This window comes from Mustela erminea, chromosome 9 (assembly GCF_009829155.1).
Source record: "Mustela erminea isolate mMusErm1 chromosome 9, mMusErm1.Pri, whole genome shotgun sequence".
Classification (NCBI taxonomy): Eukaryota; Metazoa; Chordata; class Mammalia; order Carnivora; family Mustelidae; genus Mustela; species Mustela erminea.
Genome location: NC_045622.1, coordinates 58,869,104 through 58,887,690, shown reverse-complemented (window position 1 = coordinate 58,887,690; position 18,587 = coordinate 58,869,104). Strand labels below are relative to the sequence as shown.

The following is an 18,587-nucleotide window of genomic DNA, read 5'->3' as shown; positions in this document are numbered from 1 at the left end:
GGTAGCTCTACTGTCAACTTTTTGAGGAACCTCCATGCTGTTTTCCAGAGTTAAAGCTTCCATTTTTAATTGCATCTCATGAATAGCCTTTTGGTTTCAAGTTGCTTAGATTTTAGTTCTTCTATTTCTCTGGAAAGGGATTCTCTAGTGTCTTCTATGCTTTTTCAAGCTCAGCTAATGGCTTTATAATCATTCTAAATTCCAGTTCTGACATCTTACTTATATCTGTACTGATTTGGTCCCTGGCAGTCATTACTGCCCCTTGTTCTCTTTTTTGAGGTGAGTGAAAGTAATCATCACTTTTCTATTTGCAGACTTGCAGGAATTCTTTTCTTAGGTGTCTGGTTGAGTTCACAGGTGTTCAGAATGTTTTGATAGCTATCTAGCTGAATTCCTGGGACCAGTCAAAACTAAAGTCTCCTACTCCTCTGCCATCTTGGAAAGTTTCCCTATAAATGTATCTTAAAACACTGAGTCTTATACTTTATTTTTTAATAAGACTTTATTTATTTATTTATTTGAGACAGGGAGAGAAAACACACACATGCCCATGAGTTGGGAGGAAGAGCAGAGGAAGAAAAAATCTCAAGCAGACTTCTCGCTGAGCCCAGAACCCAAGGTCAGGCTCGATCTTCACAACCCTGAGACCATGACCTGAGAAGAAACCAAGAGTCAGACACCTAACACTGCAACACCCAGGCACCCCAAATTAGATACTTTAATTGAATGGATTATATGTAGGTAAATTATATCTCAGAAAGCTGTTAACATTTAAAAAAAATACAGTATTTAGCAACCTAGTCACCTAAAATATATATTGAAGTAAAGGGATGGAGATAGATATAACATGCTAACATTAGTAAAAACAAACAAAAAACACTAGAGAAGCTATATTAATTTCAGAAAAGACAATCTTTAAAGTGAGAAAAGCTATCAAGGATAAAGGGCATTATATTTAATAAAGTGATTTCCAAGAGACATAACAAATCTTAATATCTACGCACCCAACAAAAGAGAATCAAAATACCTGAGGTAAAAACTGACAGAATGATGAAGAGAAATAGAAAAATCCACTCATATTTGGAAGCTCTAACAGCACTCTTTCAGTAACTGATAGATCAAAAGCCATCTTAAAATCTATTCTTCAGAAATTGAGGAACCTCTGAAAGTTAATGAACAACTTCATTAGACTGTTGACTTCATGACTCTTAGTTTCCCAAACATTTACTGCTAATTATTAAAAGAAAAATCATAATTCTGGTAAGAAGGACCTAACTTAGGTTTAGTGACCATATTCCCTAGTTGTCAACATAAAGACAAAACAAAACCATGTCTTTATTCTCTATACTGAAAATACAGATTTTACTGCTATTGAGGTTTATATCTATCAACTTGAAATTAAAATATTATTAGCAAAATTTAATTCAAAATTCAACATTAATATGAAATACTCTCATAAATATAAAGGAGAAGGGGAAGAAATATGTCTTTTAGGTTCTCTCTCACTTAAACTTTCTGTTTCTTGAATTTCCGGAGGATTCTATCACGAATTTGCTTGGTCTTGACACTGTAGACAATGGGGTTCATTAGGGGTGGGACCAGCAAGTAAACATTGGCCATGAGCACATGGACAATTGGGGAAGCATTCTGCCCATAGCGACGGATCATAGAGAGCCCAATCATTGGTATGTAGAAAGTGAGTACGGCACAGATGTGGGAGATGCAGGTGTTGAGGGCTTTCACCCTCTCTGTCTTGGAGGCTATACTCAATACTGTGCCAAGGATGAGGATATAGGAGAGGAGAAGAAGCACTGAATCAAGTCCCATGGAGCAAATGACCACCATGAGGCCATAGATGCTGCTCACTTGACGGCTGGATACAGTTGTTTTTATGAGGTCCTGGTGTAGGCAGAATGGGTAGGAGAGAATATTGACAGGATGATATTGAAGCCTCTTTAGGAGGAAGGAAGCTGGAAAGACCAGAGCCAAGGCCCTTCCAGCAATTGCCAACCCAATTCCAATGATTACACCATTGGTTAGAATGGCCACATAGCGCAGGGGCTCTCGGATTGCTACCAAGCGGTCAAAGGCCATGGCCAAAAGTACAGCTGACTCAATAATTGAGAAAACATGAATGAAGTACATCTGTATCAGGCAAGCATTAAAGGAGATCTCCCGGGCATGGAACCAGAAGATGCTGAACATTGTAGGTAAGGTAGTTGTGGATAGGCCCAGGTCAGTAAGAGCCAGCATTGATAGAAAGTAGTACATTGGTTGGTGGAGGGAAGGCTCAGTTCTGATGATAAACAGAATGGTAACGTTTCCCGATATTGAGGTGGCATAAACCAAAAAGATGGGAATGGAAATCAAGCTATATCTGCTTTCAAGGCCTGAGAAGCCCGTCAGGAGGAAGCGAGGGTACAAGACAGAGCTATTGAAGACAGACATCATGGTGATGGAGGCGCCCTCAGTCTAAGTGGGAAGACAAGAACCTGCAACAATTCATGTACAGTCAATATTGCAAGAAGAACCAATGCTCTGATGCATGCTGCTCTGCATAGTCTTTCTAGTCATTCCTTTGTTCATTATATATAATTACCACCCACATTTATTATCTTCCCAATTAATCTATTTCATCACTGTACATTTATTGAGAATATATTTTATAAAAGGAAAACTGCTAAAAATGCTAAAATGTAGAGAAATATATAAAAACAGAATTCAAATACTTATAGCCTAGTAAATGGAGAGATCTAAAATCAACGTAGTAGTTTAATACAAACCCCTACAAAACATAGAAAGAGGAAGTTAACTTGACCCATAGATGTCAGGGAAGATTTAATGAAGGCAGATTTATTTATTTATGACCTGATTCAAGATCTGAACCCAGTCTTGAATTAGGTCTCCAATGACAAGTATAAAATAGAGGGAACAAAAAGCTGTGTTGGCTATTCTGTGCTGATTGAAAACCAGGTAAATGGAGAAAGATGTTAGCATTATACATGTAAATGAATGCCACTGAGCAAAACAGTAGGATAGGGTGATTTTCAGATAGTTATCAGAGTGAAGATTGAATAAAAATGGACCAGAATTTTGAAGGAATTTGTGTATAAATATAAAGAATTTAGACTTAATCTTAGAAGACACAATATAGTCATTTTAATAAAAAGTAAACAGTATGACCAGATTTATATTATATTGCCATCAAACTAGAATCATTGATAAGAATAGACTAAAGTTTGGCAATAGAAGGCAGGGAAATCCTTTAGAAGGTTATCATAGTAATATTTAAAAGTAGATGAAAGTAAAATGTGGGATGATAAAGGATAAATAGATATAAATGTTGCATAGGGAGAAAAGATACTGGTTGATGATCATATGGTAGGAATGTGAAAAAGAAAAAAAAAACAAGACAATTTCAATTATTTGGTAGACTGTGGTGTCATCTATTGAAACAAACAAGCAAAAATTCAAGAGGACCTCATGAAGAACTTGTGAAACTAGCAGATAAGATTAATTTAATTTTATTAGGATAAATTTGAGGCATGCATGTCAAGGGAGCAATGGTATATTGGGATACATAGGGAGTTGTGGAAAGGGAAATTACTCCTACTCAAGGAAATTTGGAATGATGCCTAATAGGGCAAGGATACACAGAAATGCATTCTTTTTTTTTTTTTTTTAAAAGATTTTATTTATTTATTTGACAGAGAGAGATCACAAGTAGACAGAGAGGCAGGCAGAGAGAGAGAGAGGGAAGCAGGCTCCCTGCCAAGCAGAGAGCCCGATGCGGGACTCGATCCCAGGACCCTGAGATCATGACCTGAGCTGAAGGCAGCGGCTTAACCCACTGAGCCACCCAGGCGCCCCCACAGAAATGCATTCTTAAAAAAATGAAAAGAATAACAAAAAGAACACCTGACATTTTATATTAAGAGTGTAAGAGTTTTAGTGCTCAGGGCTCAGGTCCCCATAGATGGAATGCACTGTAGGGAACATAAGAGGCAGAACTGACCAGGGACTGGGGAAGATGAGGCGTTATAGAAAAGATCCCTAAAGACTAATTACTTAGACATTATGGCCACCCAGTTCCCATTACTTTGGACACTAAACATAAATTCTTTTTCTACTTAGCATATTTGATGTCACAGTTTCTCCAAAATTCATGTGACCCCCAATGTATCTTGCTCCACCAATACAATTACATTCCATAGTTTTCTCTGACAGACATAATAAAAATAAGTAATTCCCTCACCCCCTACAATGACCGCAGGAGATTTTCCACTTTGTTACCATCTTCCTTGCATTTTTGGAGAGAGAACAATGAAGAGAAGAACTGCTTTACATATCCTCATCCTGTGATGTATACACTATACTATTCATAACATATTGGGCAATACTGGTCTTTATACACCTCTCTAATTATCCTAGCTTTTTATAGTCACAAACTTCTGGTCCACTTCAACATCACTTGAACAATAACTGTCATCATGTTGACAGTTGAGCACACTTATTTTCTTCTTCCTTGACACCCTGCCTCAAATCTTTCAAAATCTTGAGACTTCATCCTGGCCACATATGCCAAGTCTTCCCTCTGAGACCACTTTCTCCTATTACTTCAATTTAAAGACTCCTCTGACTTAGGATATTCATAATCCATCTTCCAAAAATGGGTCTATTAGATGTAGACAGGTGCTTTCAGTGGTTACTCTTCTAGAGTCAGAGGAAGTCTAATGACAACTGTCATTCACTATCTCTATTACTTTGGACAGATTAGTAAACTTCTTTGAGCATAAAATCTGGGAACCATATTACCTTACTTAAGAGATTATGTAAGAAAATGTAGCTAAAGTTCTTGCACAGAGTCTGAGACATTTGGGCTTAAATGAAGCAAAATGTTAATGGAAATACCAAAGTACCCACAATTTTAAGTGTACCAAATTTAAGTGTAACAGGAATCCAAAGGCAGGTGTGACCTGGAGTATCTAAGTTATCACTTATAAAGACACTACACTTCAGGGCTTCTCTTGAGAACTATTTTGTCAAATTTCTTTTTGGCCCATAATACTGCCAAGAGTGTATGATACATGGGAGAATGAGATAGAGGAGGTACTCAAGTCACCATGAACACTATCATCATCATTTTTAATGGTATAATATTTAGTTAATATCAGATACCAATGTTTCAAAGAACAGAGATTTCAGTACGTCGTTTCTATCATGTGTACTACCTATATCTGGAGATGAGTTTACAATGGTATCCCATCCTACGGCTCTTTTGATCAGCCTTTGAAGATGATACAATGGCTCACTTTGGGGGAAATGATACTCTATACCTCTGACTTATCCTAAAGCTATGAATTTGCATGAGCAAAGACTGGTCTTACCTCTTGACTTATCCTTCTACTTCTTGGATTCTTCAAAGTATTAAGTACTTATAATTTCTTGCCCATTTTGCTCACTTTTGAACCCTTCCTTTAGGCATACCTGAGTCCTCAAGTGTGGACAGCCATCCACCCTGCTACAGATTTGCTGGACTCCATTCTGCCAGGCCAAGGGAATTGTTGCAGGTAGAGAAATCCACTGAATATGGACATAAAAGAAGACTAAAAAGCACAATGGCAGGTAGATCTCCAAGGAAAGTATAGATGTCCTGAATGAGGCATCCGTTTCTCCTTCAGCAACTCCAGAGCCAAGATAACATGTTTGCTTTCAGCATCTCTGACTCTACCCAGCTAGGTGCTTTAGCCATATTACACTTCTTGGATTTAACTACTTTAAACTGCATTGCCCCTCTTGACTAGCTATCCCCTCAGGAACATTCTTTTTTTTTTTCTTAATGTAAACTTCAGAGAGGATAAATGCCACTGGAGATTTTATTCCTGCTCAGACAAAGGAGATGATTATACCAAATTCCCAAACTGGGACTCCAGATTTGCTAGCAACTGAGCAGTATCCTTGGGATCCTCTGATGGAGTAAAACAGTGAATTTAGTCAGAATAGTGTACTAGAAAAGTCTGTGCTCTGAATAAAAGACAAAGGCAGCAGTTATTTACTAGCAGTTGAATGTTGGGAAAATTACAATAGTTCCTCCTTACTTTAAAGTGGTTTCACTTTATGTGGTTTCAGTTACCCAAGATCAATTGTGGTCTGGAAGCAGATGATCCTCCTTCTAAAGTATCATCAGAAGGTCAGTTGTAGCACAGGCTTCAGTGCACTAGAAATATAAATCATAGCTTCTTTCCTCATTGCACTTTATTTGGTGCCTTGATCAAGCCTTCGCTGAAATAACCTTCTTCTAATGTGAAACCAAAAGGAAAAAAAAAGATGAAAATAAAAACAGACAAATAGACCAAAGAATAATTAACATGTGAGACATTCAAAGGCTCTAAAGATACACAAGAGAAGAGAACAACACAGAGCCAATATCTGAGGGACAATGGCCCAGAAATTTCCATCTGAAACTAGTGTTCTGCAGATTATCAGGAATTTATGTCTTTCTTGAAACCTTATTTGAAAGTTTTACAGAAAGAAAATCCCAGGCCCAGATAGCCTTTTTGTTTGAAGATTTCATTTATTTATTTGAGATGGAGATCACAAGTAGGCAGAGAGGCAGGCAGAGAGAGAGAGGGAAGCAGGCTCCCTGCCGAGCAGAGAGCCTGATGTGGGGCTCAATCCCAGGACCCCAAGATTATGACCTGAGCTGAAGGCAGAGGCTTAACCCACTGAGCCACCCGGGTCCCTCCCGGATAGCATTTTTAATGAGTAACTTAAAACAGAAAGAAGAAGAATAATAGAAATCCTACATATGTATTTCTAGAGAATATAAAAAGAGGGGTCACTTCTTCATGATTTTTATGAGGCAAGTATAACTGTATGCCATTACCAGAAAATGACATCACAGAAAACAAATATCAAAGAGCAAAATACTCTGTAAAATTGATTATGGAATTCGAAACCAAATATTAATAACTGTAATCCAATGACTACATGCGCATGCGTGCGCACGCACAGACACACACACACACACACTCTGATCCTGTTGGATTTTTATGATAATACATAATCAGTATTAAATTTAGTCAAATATTTTTTCTTCATCAGTCTGGAGTAACAAATGATTTTCTCCTTTTTGCTTGTTTAAGTCAAGCATCAAAGTTGTTTTACATGCAAAAATCACACAGTATAATTAACTATATGTAATATAGTGAATAAGGCATATATAGAAAATATAGTGAGTATAGTAGATATAAAATATAGTGACTAAAAGGGATAAATCACTTGGTAATGTAGATTGATGAAGAAAAAATATTTGACTAATACTGATAATCCTTATTAAAACATATTAAACTAAAAAAAGTCTTGATCTGATTTTAAAAACAAAAATAAACTTGATGTCCAGTTTCTTCTGGTTCCTCATGTCCTAACAATGAGGAAAAAACTGAACAGACTGAAAATCAACCATCTCTTCTTGGATCCATGAGAGAAAGGACACAGGGCAAAACAGCACCACCAAGAACGGAGAGTCAGGGAATATAGGGAGTCACAGCTTACAGAGTAGAGGCTCACAAGAAAGATGGCTTCAGGAGACACCACTAATGTAGGAAAATCTGAACCAAATTAATAGGTTACTGGAACCTCAGCGTGGACAAGTCTGACAGTTAAAATCCGCAGGGGGACCCAACAATGGCAGAGGGTGGAGAGTAAAATAACGTGATATTTGCCTCCAGAAACACTGGAGAAAAATTTTCTCATGCTCCAAGCATGGAGAAGGGAAAAGGGACCATTCTGAAATATGCCATTGCTCTCTGTTCATTTTCATAAGGCCTTAGGAGAAATTAGTTAATCAGGGCCTAACCTGCTAGAGTATTAGCATCTAACTGACCTTAGGAAAGCAAAGTACCCAACTCCAGCCCTCTCTAGCTTGTCCATGTGGGAGATGGAAATACCCAACTCCAGTCCATGCTAGCTATTCTATTTCATCTAAGGCAGGAGAATTAAAACAAAACAAAATAAAACAAACTAAGAAACAGCTGTGAAGTTCAAATTTCAGGCGTATAGATAGGCTCACTGAAAGACTGAAACTTAATCATAAGACTATAGGATACTTCTGCCTACTCCCACATATCTTCCTGTATATTAATAAAACCCTATTTAAAGTAGTTCTTTTTACTTGGTACATCATGTCCAGCTATTAGGGGAGGGAAGAAGCTTCCTAAAAGGCTGAAAATATAATTTGAAGAAACAGAGCAAGCATCAGAACTAAGTATGACAAGGATAGTTGAATTATCAGACCAGGAATTTAAAAACCTTATTATTAATTAACATGCTAACAACTCTAATGGATAAGGTAGAAAGCATGCAAGAACAGATGAAATTTCCTTTTCTCAACCTAGCCAAATGAGAGCCTCCACAACCCTTTTCTGTCTATACTTACACACAATGCTTAGGAGTAGAGGAATAAGAATTATGTACCTTCTCCCAGGCTCATACACTGAATTTAGCCTTTTCTTAAGGCTTAGAATAAAAAATTATGGCTATCTGCTCTTACTTTGTTCCACCTTCCTGCACAAGGATGTCTCTGTGAGAATTAAATTTCATCTTTCATCTTTATCACAGTTTTTCTGGGAACCTCTCATCCCAGGGTTTCTAAGAAAGCAAACTTTGAAATAAAATTTAGTCTGCAATATGTTTCAGATAGAGAGTCCTTGGGATAAACACCCTAAGATGAAGAGGGATAGAAGTAGAATTGTCAGAAGGAGAAATTGAGCTGTGAGCCATATCTGATGCTATCTATGGTCCGTACCACAGAAGGTTCTAGGGGTAAAATTGTCTAAGTGAATTGTTTTGCACTGGCCAAAAAGGTCAGGGATTTATACCTTATATCTCAGTGGTTGTATAGGTCCTGACCTTGGGTGAGGCTCATATCTGCAACTGAGGAAATTCTTGAAGAGGCTGAAAGGCAAAGGCTCTTTACTGACGGCCCTTCCAGCAGCTGAGGCTACAAATCGTTTATTGAAGTGGGATCTGGGCAGGAGCATGTCCATGGCCATTACAACTCATTTCAGAGTCATTTCTTTTCTTAGGTAATGTGAGATAGTTCAGGAAAGTCTCAAGTTTCTCCTGGACATGGGGGTATATTACTAACACATACTCTTTCTACAGTCTTTTTTTGTTTCATTCTACCTCCCCTTCCTGCAATATCTTACCCGGTGGGGTGCTGGTAAATGCTTAACAACCAACTCTCTAGGAAAATGTTTAAACGCTTTGGTATATAGTGTTTACCTATTTTTGTTGTGTATTATATAATGTATACATAATGTATTTCCATCATGACCAGTTTCAAACTACCAATGTTTTATAGAACATGCATTTGGAACAAGATATTGCACAACTGGCTTTCATAAGCCAAAGGAGCTAGCTTCAGCACACCACTTTCTTTCACATTTAGTCTAGATGGCAAGAATGAATTTGACCCACTAGACACAGCCAAAGTGTCAATTGCTTCAATCTTTAATAACAATATTGTACTACTTACTTATTTCAATGATAACATCTGTTAACTTTAATAATCCTTTTATAAATGTGTCTCTGCTATTAAACATTAATTCTTTAACATTAAGACCATGCATTCTATATTTTATATATTCACAGTATTGCAAGCAGTGAGTGCCGCAAAAGGTATTTCATTTTTCTCAGTATGTTTTACTTGGATGAACAAATAGGCAATATCATTTACACTTATGAGTACACTTATGATGGTTGGGGGAGGCCAGCCTGAGAGTGATGTGTTAGTGTAGCAGTCATGATAAATAGTAAAATATCACTAATGAAAGCATATGTGTAAAGCATATTAGTGAAAAAAGAGAAGTCACAGGATATTGACAATAAAGAAACTGAGAAAGACACTAATACTAAAGATCTACATAGAAATGTAGAACAAGAGGAGAACATTTTTATTAAAAGAAAATGATGGCTATTCTGCACAACTCCCAACCTACTCACTGAGGAAGACATGAAATTCTGTGCTGTTGAACAAAGAATCTACACATATGCCTGTCAGGCTTTCTGGAGCAACTCCCATGTGTCTTCCTCAGTATTTGCTGATAAACTGAAGAAGCTGATAGACCTGCAGCGGCCAGGGGAGAAAAGACATATCACTGTGTGATGATGAGGTGAAAACTTAGTTTAGAGCCAACAGCCACAGTAGCAGTTCAAAGTCTTGTCAAAAAACTCAATTTCCAAACTTACCCCAAGAAGTCAGAAATCTTTTCATTAAAAAATATGACATTTGGCTTGAGAGACACAATATGGGCAAATGAGAGTGATTTATTTCTGGATCATAAACATGAGAAATTATATAAACAGCTACATATTATGAAGAAAATTCTATTATTGTCATTCATAGTAATAATTTAATGATATCAACAATTTTGTAGTTTTAAAAAGTAATCTTTTTTACACACATTGTCCCTTGTAAGTCTCAATTATTTGGGGCATAGAGAAGAACATACTTGGCACAATTTGGTTATGAAAAATCTGAATCTCATAAGGGTTGATGTTAACTGAGATCACATATCAAGGGAGTGAAAGAATTATATATTTAACCTGTTGACCAAGATCCAAGTATTTTACTTCTCATCTACTCAGCTGCCCCAAGATTTTTTCAGTGGGAAATCTTGAGAATACAGGTTATTTAAAACCTCCTCCCTAGTCCAAACTTGCGAAGAATTCTTAGACGAATCTGCTTTGTCCTGACACTGTAGACAATAGGGTTAAGTACTGGGGGGAAAAGCAGGTAAATATCGGCCATGATAAGGTGAACTATGGAAGACAGATGTTTCCCAAAGCGATGGACCATTGACACCCCAATAACTGGCACAAAGAAAATGAGCACCACGCAGATATGGGACACACATGTGTTGAGGGCCTTAAGCCGCTCTTCATGAGATGCGATGCCCAAAACAGCATTCAGAATCAGAACATAAGAAAGAAGTATGAAGACTGAATCCACGCCCAGTGTGGTGATAACTACGCATAGTCCATAGACACTGCTGATTCTGGCATCTGAACAGGATAATTTCAGAACATCTTGGTGCAAACAAAAGGCATGTGAAAGGACATTGACATGGCAGTAGTGATAACGTCTCAGGAGCAAAGGTGTAGGAAGTACAACGCCCATGCTTCTTAGCAAGCAGGCCAAACCAATCTTGCCTATTACACTGTTGTTAAGGATTGTGGTGTAGTGCAGTGGACGACAGATAGCAACAAAACGGTCGAAGGCCATGGCCAATAGCACCGAGGACTCCAGGAATGTGAATGTGTGGATGAAGAAGAGCTGAGCATAGCAAGCACTTGCCTGGATCTCCCGAGCATCCAGCCATAACACAGCAAACATGGTGGGAAGTGTGGACATGGACATACCTAGGTCAGTCAGTGCTAAGATGGAAAGGAAGTAATACATGGGTTGGTGGAGTGAGGACTCTATCCAAATGACAGAGAGGATGGTGACATTACCAATAAATGCTGCCAAGTACACAAAACAGAATGGGATTGAGAACCAAGAATGGACATACTCCAATCCAGGAAATCCCCTCAGAATAAATATGGGCTCTATAGTGTTATTGTTACTCCAGACCACCATGGTGACCTTTGGCAAACAGTGAAGAATGTTTTCTCTTTTTTCCTTCAAAATTATCCCGTGTGAATATGAGCAGTGCAATCAGGATACAGTGTATCTTTCCTCCAACCTCACAGAGATAGGAAGGATGTACTTCTAAAGGTTCTTACATGAGAATCAGTTCCCAGTAGAGCACCAAATTCCAAAGCAAAAAGTGTGTACCATACAATCTGGTCATCTCTGACAAGAAATCTGATGAATTTTCACTGAGGACACTAAAAATTAAAGCAGTAGAAGAGTAGATAAAGGCATTTTTATCAAACATTATAATAATAAAACTATAGAAAAGACAGAGTAAATGTCTATGAATTTGCATTAAGTTTCCTGTCAATGATGTTCTTGAGTTATCTTTTGTTGCTTCTATACAGTCTCTTAATTCGTAACAACTGAACTGTTCCCAAGGAGTAAACATAATTTCCCTTCATATTTAGTTTTATTTAATACTTTATAATATTTTAAGGATTGAGAATATTTAATATTTTAATAATAAAAAATAAATGTCACATTATATAAAATGGAGACATGAAAAAGAGTAAAGTCCATAATCCTTGCATATTTTTTGCTGTTTAATATAGCAATTCTTCCTTCATCTAAACTCCTCTCAGTAGCAGGAAAAGTATTTATTATGATCAATATATCATAAGATTACAATGTAGCTATTAAAGCTCTTCCTATATCACTTCCTACAAAATAAAATTAAAACAATATATTTAAATTAAACATCTGTTAGTAATAGTGGATAATATCTGCTTCGTTTCTATTGATCTTTCCCTGCATTTTTCTTTCAAAATGATTCCTATAATCATATTTTTTAAACGTTCAACTTAAATATTAAATGTTTTTCCAATTTTATGACCCAGTTCATGTACCTCCATGAACCCAGAGCAATCCCAGAGATGTCACCTTTAGCATCTACCATCAATACCTCTTAGAAACAATCAATTTTCTTTTCCTTTTTTCAAAATAGAATTCTAATGTCTGGCCTTACTTCCTCCCATCAGTCTTCACTGTGATCACCTCTGCTGATGCTGGTCTTGCTATTCCCCAGGCTGATAACAGTGGTCACAGCAGCTAAGCCCTGTGGCATTCTCTGTCCCTTCAGTTCTCTGCTTCCTTATTTTAGCCCTGTCTAATGCCATTGACTGTCCTTGAGAAAATTCTTCACTTATCCCATCTTTTCTCTTTTTTTTTCTCTCTCTCATTATAGAAAGAAAGAGAGAGAGCAAGCTTCACCAACTAAGCCACCCAGGTGCCCTTACTTCCTCCAACCCTTAAGGTCAGACATCTCTTCTGCAACATCTCAGCATCTCCCTTATCCTACCTTGTAGACACTTAGTGTCTGAACTCTTAAAAGATTTCAGCTCTGGCCTGAAGTGAAGATCTTTCCAAATGTAGCCCCAGATTGTTCATTGGTTTCATTTGTCTAGTACTGACATTTTATTGTCTCTATTTTATTTCATAAAACTTCTTTTTTTTTTTTAATTTCCCCCCTTGGTGGATTCTTATCTGCATTTTTTTTATAGTGTTAACACTGAAAGTTCTCCAGGCTGAATAATCTGTAATTCCAAAGAACTCTTCAGCTTAGAATCTACAATCTGAAGAACAGAAGGAAATACCAAGCCATCCTTTCCATGTAGTAAGACAGACTTGCCATTTTCTCCTTTTTCCCCCAAGCCCAGGCATCCCATCACCTAGGAGTGAGACACCTCCCTGGTCCTTTTCTCCAGTCCTAAGGGTCCCAAACTGAACATTCACTGGGGCCCTTGTCTTGGAGAAAGCAGTCAGCTAAGCAATTCTGCATCTACCGGGCAGAATATCAGTTCCATGCATTTCTTTTTCTTTACCTCCAAGTAACATTTTTCTCTCTGGTCTTCAAAATCTACTAAAGTCCCCAGCTGCCTTTCTTTTTTCTTCCTCCTCACTCAGAAATATTTCTTCTAATTTCTGTTCTAAATCTCAACTCATGAAGACACTCTAGACTTTAACATTGAAGTATACAGCATACATGGGCATGTGTGTGCACACACCCACACCCACACCCACACACCCACACACCCACACACCCACACAAAGAGAATGTATTGTGGCCACAAAAGGTAAGTAGTTTACTCCATGCCAGGAAATCATTCTATGCTTTCTCTTTCAACTTTGATATAAATCACATTTTCTTTAATTCTCAGAGAAGTTGCAGAAAATAAAGTGGATCACTGGTGTTTAGAAATGGTTTTCTCCCTGGTCTGAGCCCTCTAAATTCAGATTGCAAGGTTTAGAAAACTTCAGTTGCAGACCTGTGCATGGATTTAAAGCTCAGACATTTGTGCTCTTTCTTGTCTTTCTCTCTCACCAAGTAGCTGTCATATCTTTCATTCTTTCTCAGTCCCTTTATGATTGTCCTTTCTCTGTTCATTTTTTTATGACTCTATGTCTATGTCATTCACAATGATTCTTTGTGGTTCTTGACTTATTTTAACACAACTTAGTCATGGTAAAGTAAGAAAGAAATAGTCGAAAGAGGCTGAGACTCATTTCAAGGCATTTCAAGGGCAGAGCATGAAAAGACTCACATCGCACACTCACCTATTCCAATTAAGGGAGAGCCGCTGAGGGTGAGGACACCATTTTACCACAGCCTCTCTGGGATCTTGCTGTGGTTCTCAAAAAATCCCTTCTTCCCACTGACTAGCCTATATTAAAATTGTTGGAAAAAGACATTATGATATGTCATACACTTCATATTGTTTTTAAACCTGTTCTAAAGAAAATGACACTCACTTTCCCCTCCTGCATAAATTGTGCATTGTCTGAATGATTTTACTCTCTTTGGCCTTTGTATAATAACACAAATTGTGCCAAAATCTACCTGCTGTTTATTTGTAATTTAAAAATTATACTTACCTGGCTTTATAAGATTATCACATCAGTATGAATGCTTAATCACATAACCAGGAGCCATTTTCCCAAAGGATCCAGTTTCCTTGTGTCTTTCTCTGCCTAAACTTTCCTCCATTGGAGGTAAAATCATATTCTCTTTCTGTTTCTATCTCTGGGGCTTTCTCTCTCTCTGCCACTTTAGTTTCTAAACATCTTTATCCTTCTTAATCTTCCCCTTGCTGCCATTTTCTTGTATTTTATTTCACCTAAATCTGTGTCCTTTCACAAATTTAGGAAAAAACAAGTGTAACTATCTTTTTCCAGGCCTTTTATTGCCCCTGTATTCTTGTTTTTTTTTGCTTTTAGTTCTGTTTCAGTTTAGCCCTCACTTGAGAAGAACTCCCTTCTCTATCTGAAAGTCACTTGTGTACTGGTTACAGATGTTACTATTATGATTATCCATGAACCTCAGGTCCTGAAAACCTTTGATTCCATGAACAGTGAGGCTTGAATACTTTTACTTCTCTATAAATACTCCTGATTTCTCCCAGGATAGAAAAGTAGGGTTGGTGTCAGAGTCTGATGCGTCCTCAGAGATGAAATTAATATAAACAACCTTTAAGCACAGCTGTTGCAAGAGCATATGATTATGATACTGGAAATTGTATAAATGGCTCCCTCCTTCTCTCTCCACCACTCCCCGTCCTTACTTTCAAATGTAACAGTTTTCTCTCCTTGAATGAGCATTTGAGAATCGAAGAATAACTACTTCATCCCAGAGGGATATTGAAACTTCAACTTCATTAGGGACATCCATATAGAACTGTGGTAATTAAGTGCAGAGAGCCCTTCTGTTACAAGGTACTTACGAGTTCTCACTGAACAGGATATTCATAGGGTTATGTACTTAATAAACATTTATTAAGCAACAACAGGATTCAAGTCTCCACACTAACTTCTGTAGAGGCAAAACGATTATCTAGTTCTTCACTACTTTCACTGTGCTTAGTACTGAACATGACTTCTTAATACATTCTTTTTTTTAAACTTATACCTGACAATCCACCTCTTTGCACTTCCTTATGAATTTTATAGACAGCTTATCAATTTCCATCCACTAAGATCTGTATTGGGACTTTCATTGTGAATATATCAAATCCATAGCTCTATTTTGGGAGAATTGAAAGTTTTAGGTTACCAGGTCTTCCAATCTGAGAACACAGACCTCAATTAATTAAGGTCTTTATTTTTTCTCAGTATTGTTTTATGCTTCATAAATAAGAACTATTATATATCTTACATTATATTTATTCCTAGCTATTTGATACTAATTTATGCTAATATGAATAGCACTTATAAATTATCTTTTTCTAAATCTTTGGTTCTGACATATATATGTGTGTGTGTGTCTCTCTCTCTCTCTCTCTATATATATATATGTACATATATATATATAATGACTGCAAGATGCCTTTGGCAAGAACTATTAGCTATCTTTGAGGGAAAAAATAAAAAGTTTATTACTTATAGGACCAGTAAATTACATGGGGCAACATAGCAAGGTGTGGGGGAGAGGTTGGGGGAGGGGAGAGAGCCCACTTCTGCACAGGGGCCCGGAGTTCTTCTCTATTGGACTAGAGTTTCTTGGGCTCACTCTTTATTGGTGATTTCTTAAAATTTAAATTCAATTAATTAACATATTGTGTAGTATTATTTTCAGGGGTAGAATTTAGTGATTCATCAGTTGCATATAACACCTGGTGCTCATTATATCGAGTGCCTTCCTTAATGCCCATCACCCAGTTACCCCATCCCCCACCCACCTCCCTCCAGCAACCCTCAGTTTATTTCATAGAGTTAAGCATCTCTTATAGTTTGTCTCACTCTCTGATTTCATCTTATTTTTTCCCTCCCTTCCCCTATGTTCATCTGTTTTGTTTCTTTAATTTCACATATGAGTGAAATCATATGATAATTTATTGGCAAATTTAAAACTTAAGAGCTGGAATTTAAAGAGAGAGAAGACAAAAAGCACGTGGCACAAATGGCCAGTCAACTAAGGAGCCTCAGAGGGAGTGGGGAGGGAGGGCATTGGTTTAGTTGACCTTGTTCTCTATCTAGTTGTGTGGCTGGCAAAGTGTTTACCTGAAATAGTCATCTTTGAAATGAATGCCTCTTTAAAGTGGAGGCTTAATCAAAGCTTAAGTCAGGTACTTGTATCACAAAAAAGAGAAACCAACTGTCAGGGTTTACACTGCAATTGATTCAGTGCACTGGTTAAGATCCCTGGTATAGTGTTGAGCAGAAGTGATGAAAGTTATGTTATTTTCCCTCTGTTGCTCTCACACGTAACGTGCTCACCATTTCCTTATTAATGTATATTTGCTAGGATTTTTTTTTTTGTAACACTTTTATCAGAGAACATGTTACTTTCTCTCGTTTATTTGATTAAATATTTTACCCAGAATAGATATTGAATTTCATAAAGTTATTTTATGTCCATTGAGACTTGTGATTTTTATGATTCATATGATTTTCCTTCATTATCCTATTAAGGTGATTAATTATATTGATTGATTTTCAAATATCACCCTTACATTTCTGGAACAAACCCAACTTAGACATGTTACTTGACCTGCCCTTATTTATTAGCAGGTTTAATTTGTTAATATTTTGTTCAGGATCTTCACATCTATGTTCATCAGTGAGAGTACTCTGAAATTTTCCTTATTTATAATGTTTTTGTCATGTTTTACAGAAAATAACCTTTCGTGTTTTCATGAAAATAACCTAAGAAAATTTTTTTCCTACTGGAATATTTTGCATATGGTTGGCATGATGTCTTTATTAAATGGCTATCCAGGGGTAGTTTTTATGTATAGTTTTGATAGATAATAATTAAAAGACTGTTCAGATTTTCTTCTTTTCTGTTTTGAAAATACTTGTGAAGAAATATAATTATAGATTATATTTTTAAGCATTTGTAGGGCTACTTGGATCTTCTAGTTATCCCTTTGCCTGTTTTTATAAGCTATGTTTAAGAATGTATATTTTAGGTATGTATTTTGATATTTATTAACTAGAAATTACTCAATACACATCTTTATGATTTTTCAATGTCTTCAGGAGTGTCAAAATATTGCCTTTTTTCATTACTGATGTTGGTTTTATATGCATTGTCTCTTTTACACTTGCCAATCATACCACAGATAATTTCAGGGATCTTCCAAAAAGTCAATTGTCTGAATTTTGGTTCTCAAAAGTAAATATTAAGAGAATTTGGGATGTAAAGTGTAGATACTTTGTCTAGAAAGCATGAAAGCTACCTACTTTGGTCATTTCTTTGAGTCTCAACTTTATCATTGCATCTCCATGTGCATGTAATTAATCTGTTTTCTTTCTCCTTTAGTCTCTCTCATGTCAGTTTCATTCTTAGAACAAGAAATTTAAAGTCTATTTAAATAAATTTAGAGAAATTAAAGAAATTTGAAGAAATTTTAAAAATTGAGTTATAAGGAGGTTAAATATATTTACTGAAACTTTCAGAGCTAATAAGTGGATAGGCCACCATCCTAACACTTGGTCTCTATAGCTGTAATCTTCAATACAGCATAAAGAACATTCCTCAAATGCTACCCATGTAATTACATATGAAAGACTTATTCCTATTCTTATTTTTTTTCTTACCTTTTCAGCTAATTTGAGACTTCTATGGCCATATCTGTTAGTTTTCCATTCTAATATACTCTTCTCTCTTGCCTTGATCACAGTGCCAGAATATATGAAATGCTGAGATATACCAAATTGTAAGAACAAATTTTTACCCTTGAAAACAATCTTTATGGGGACCCAGAAGTATTTTGAGCTTTGACTCAGCTGTCTTAAATGGAATCCATTCTTTAGGGATTAGTTCAAGCAGTCCCCAATGCTATGTTAAGGCCTTGAATTCTTTGATCTCCCAGTGAAATCACTAAAACCCAGGTTGAATGATTCCTCTGTGTTAACATTGGGGTATTTCAGATGACCATCTTTCTCC

General features: G+C 36.7%; 2 protein-coding genes across 2 annotated transcripts; both read right to left on the bottom strand.

Moving 5' to 3' along the window:
* Window positions 1-1,506: 1,506 nt before the first annotated feature.
* On the bottom strand, window positions 1,507-2,451 carry LOC116600269 (olfactory receptor 51G2-like). Its single transcript, XM_032360420.1, has one exon. The coding sequence runs from the start codon at window positions 2,449-2,451 to the stop codon at window positions 1,507-1,509; it is 945 nt and encodes a 314-aa protein (XP_032216311.1).
* Window positions 2,452-10,696: 8,245 nt separating this feature from the next.
* LOC116599634 (olfactory receptor 51L1) lies at window positions 10,697-11,644 on the bottom strand. The gene has a single exon (XM_032359603.1). The coding sequence runs from the start codon at window positions 11,642-11,644 to the stop codon at window positions 10,697-10,699; it is 948 nt and encodes a 315-aa protein (XP_032215494.1).
* Between the last annotated feature and the right edge of the window lie 6,943 nt (window positions 11,645-18,587).

What these genes read in the sequence shown, in the direction of transcription:
- LOC116599634 (XM_032359603.1), bottom strand. Translation starts at nt 11,644, where the DNA reads ATGGTGGTCTGGAGTAACAATAACACTATAGAGCCCATATTTATTCTG.
- LOC116600269 (XM_032360420.1), bottom strand. Translation starts at nt 2,451, where the DNA reads ATGATGTCTGTCTTCAATAGCTCTGTCTTGTACCCTCGCTTCCTCCTG.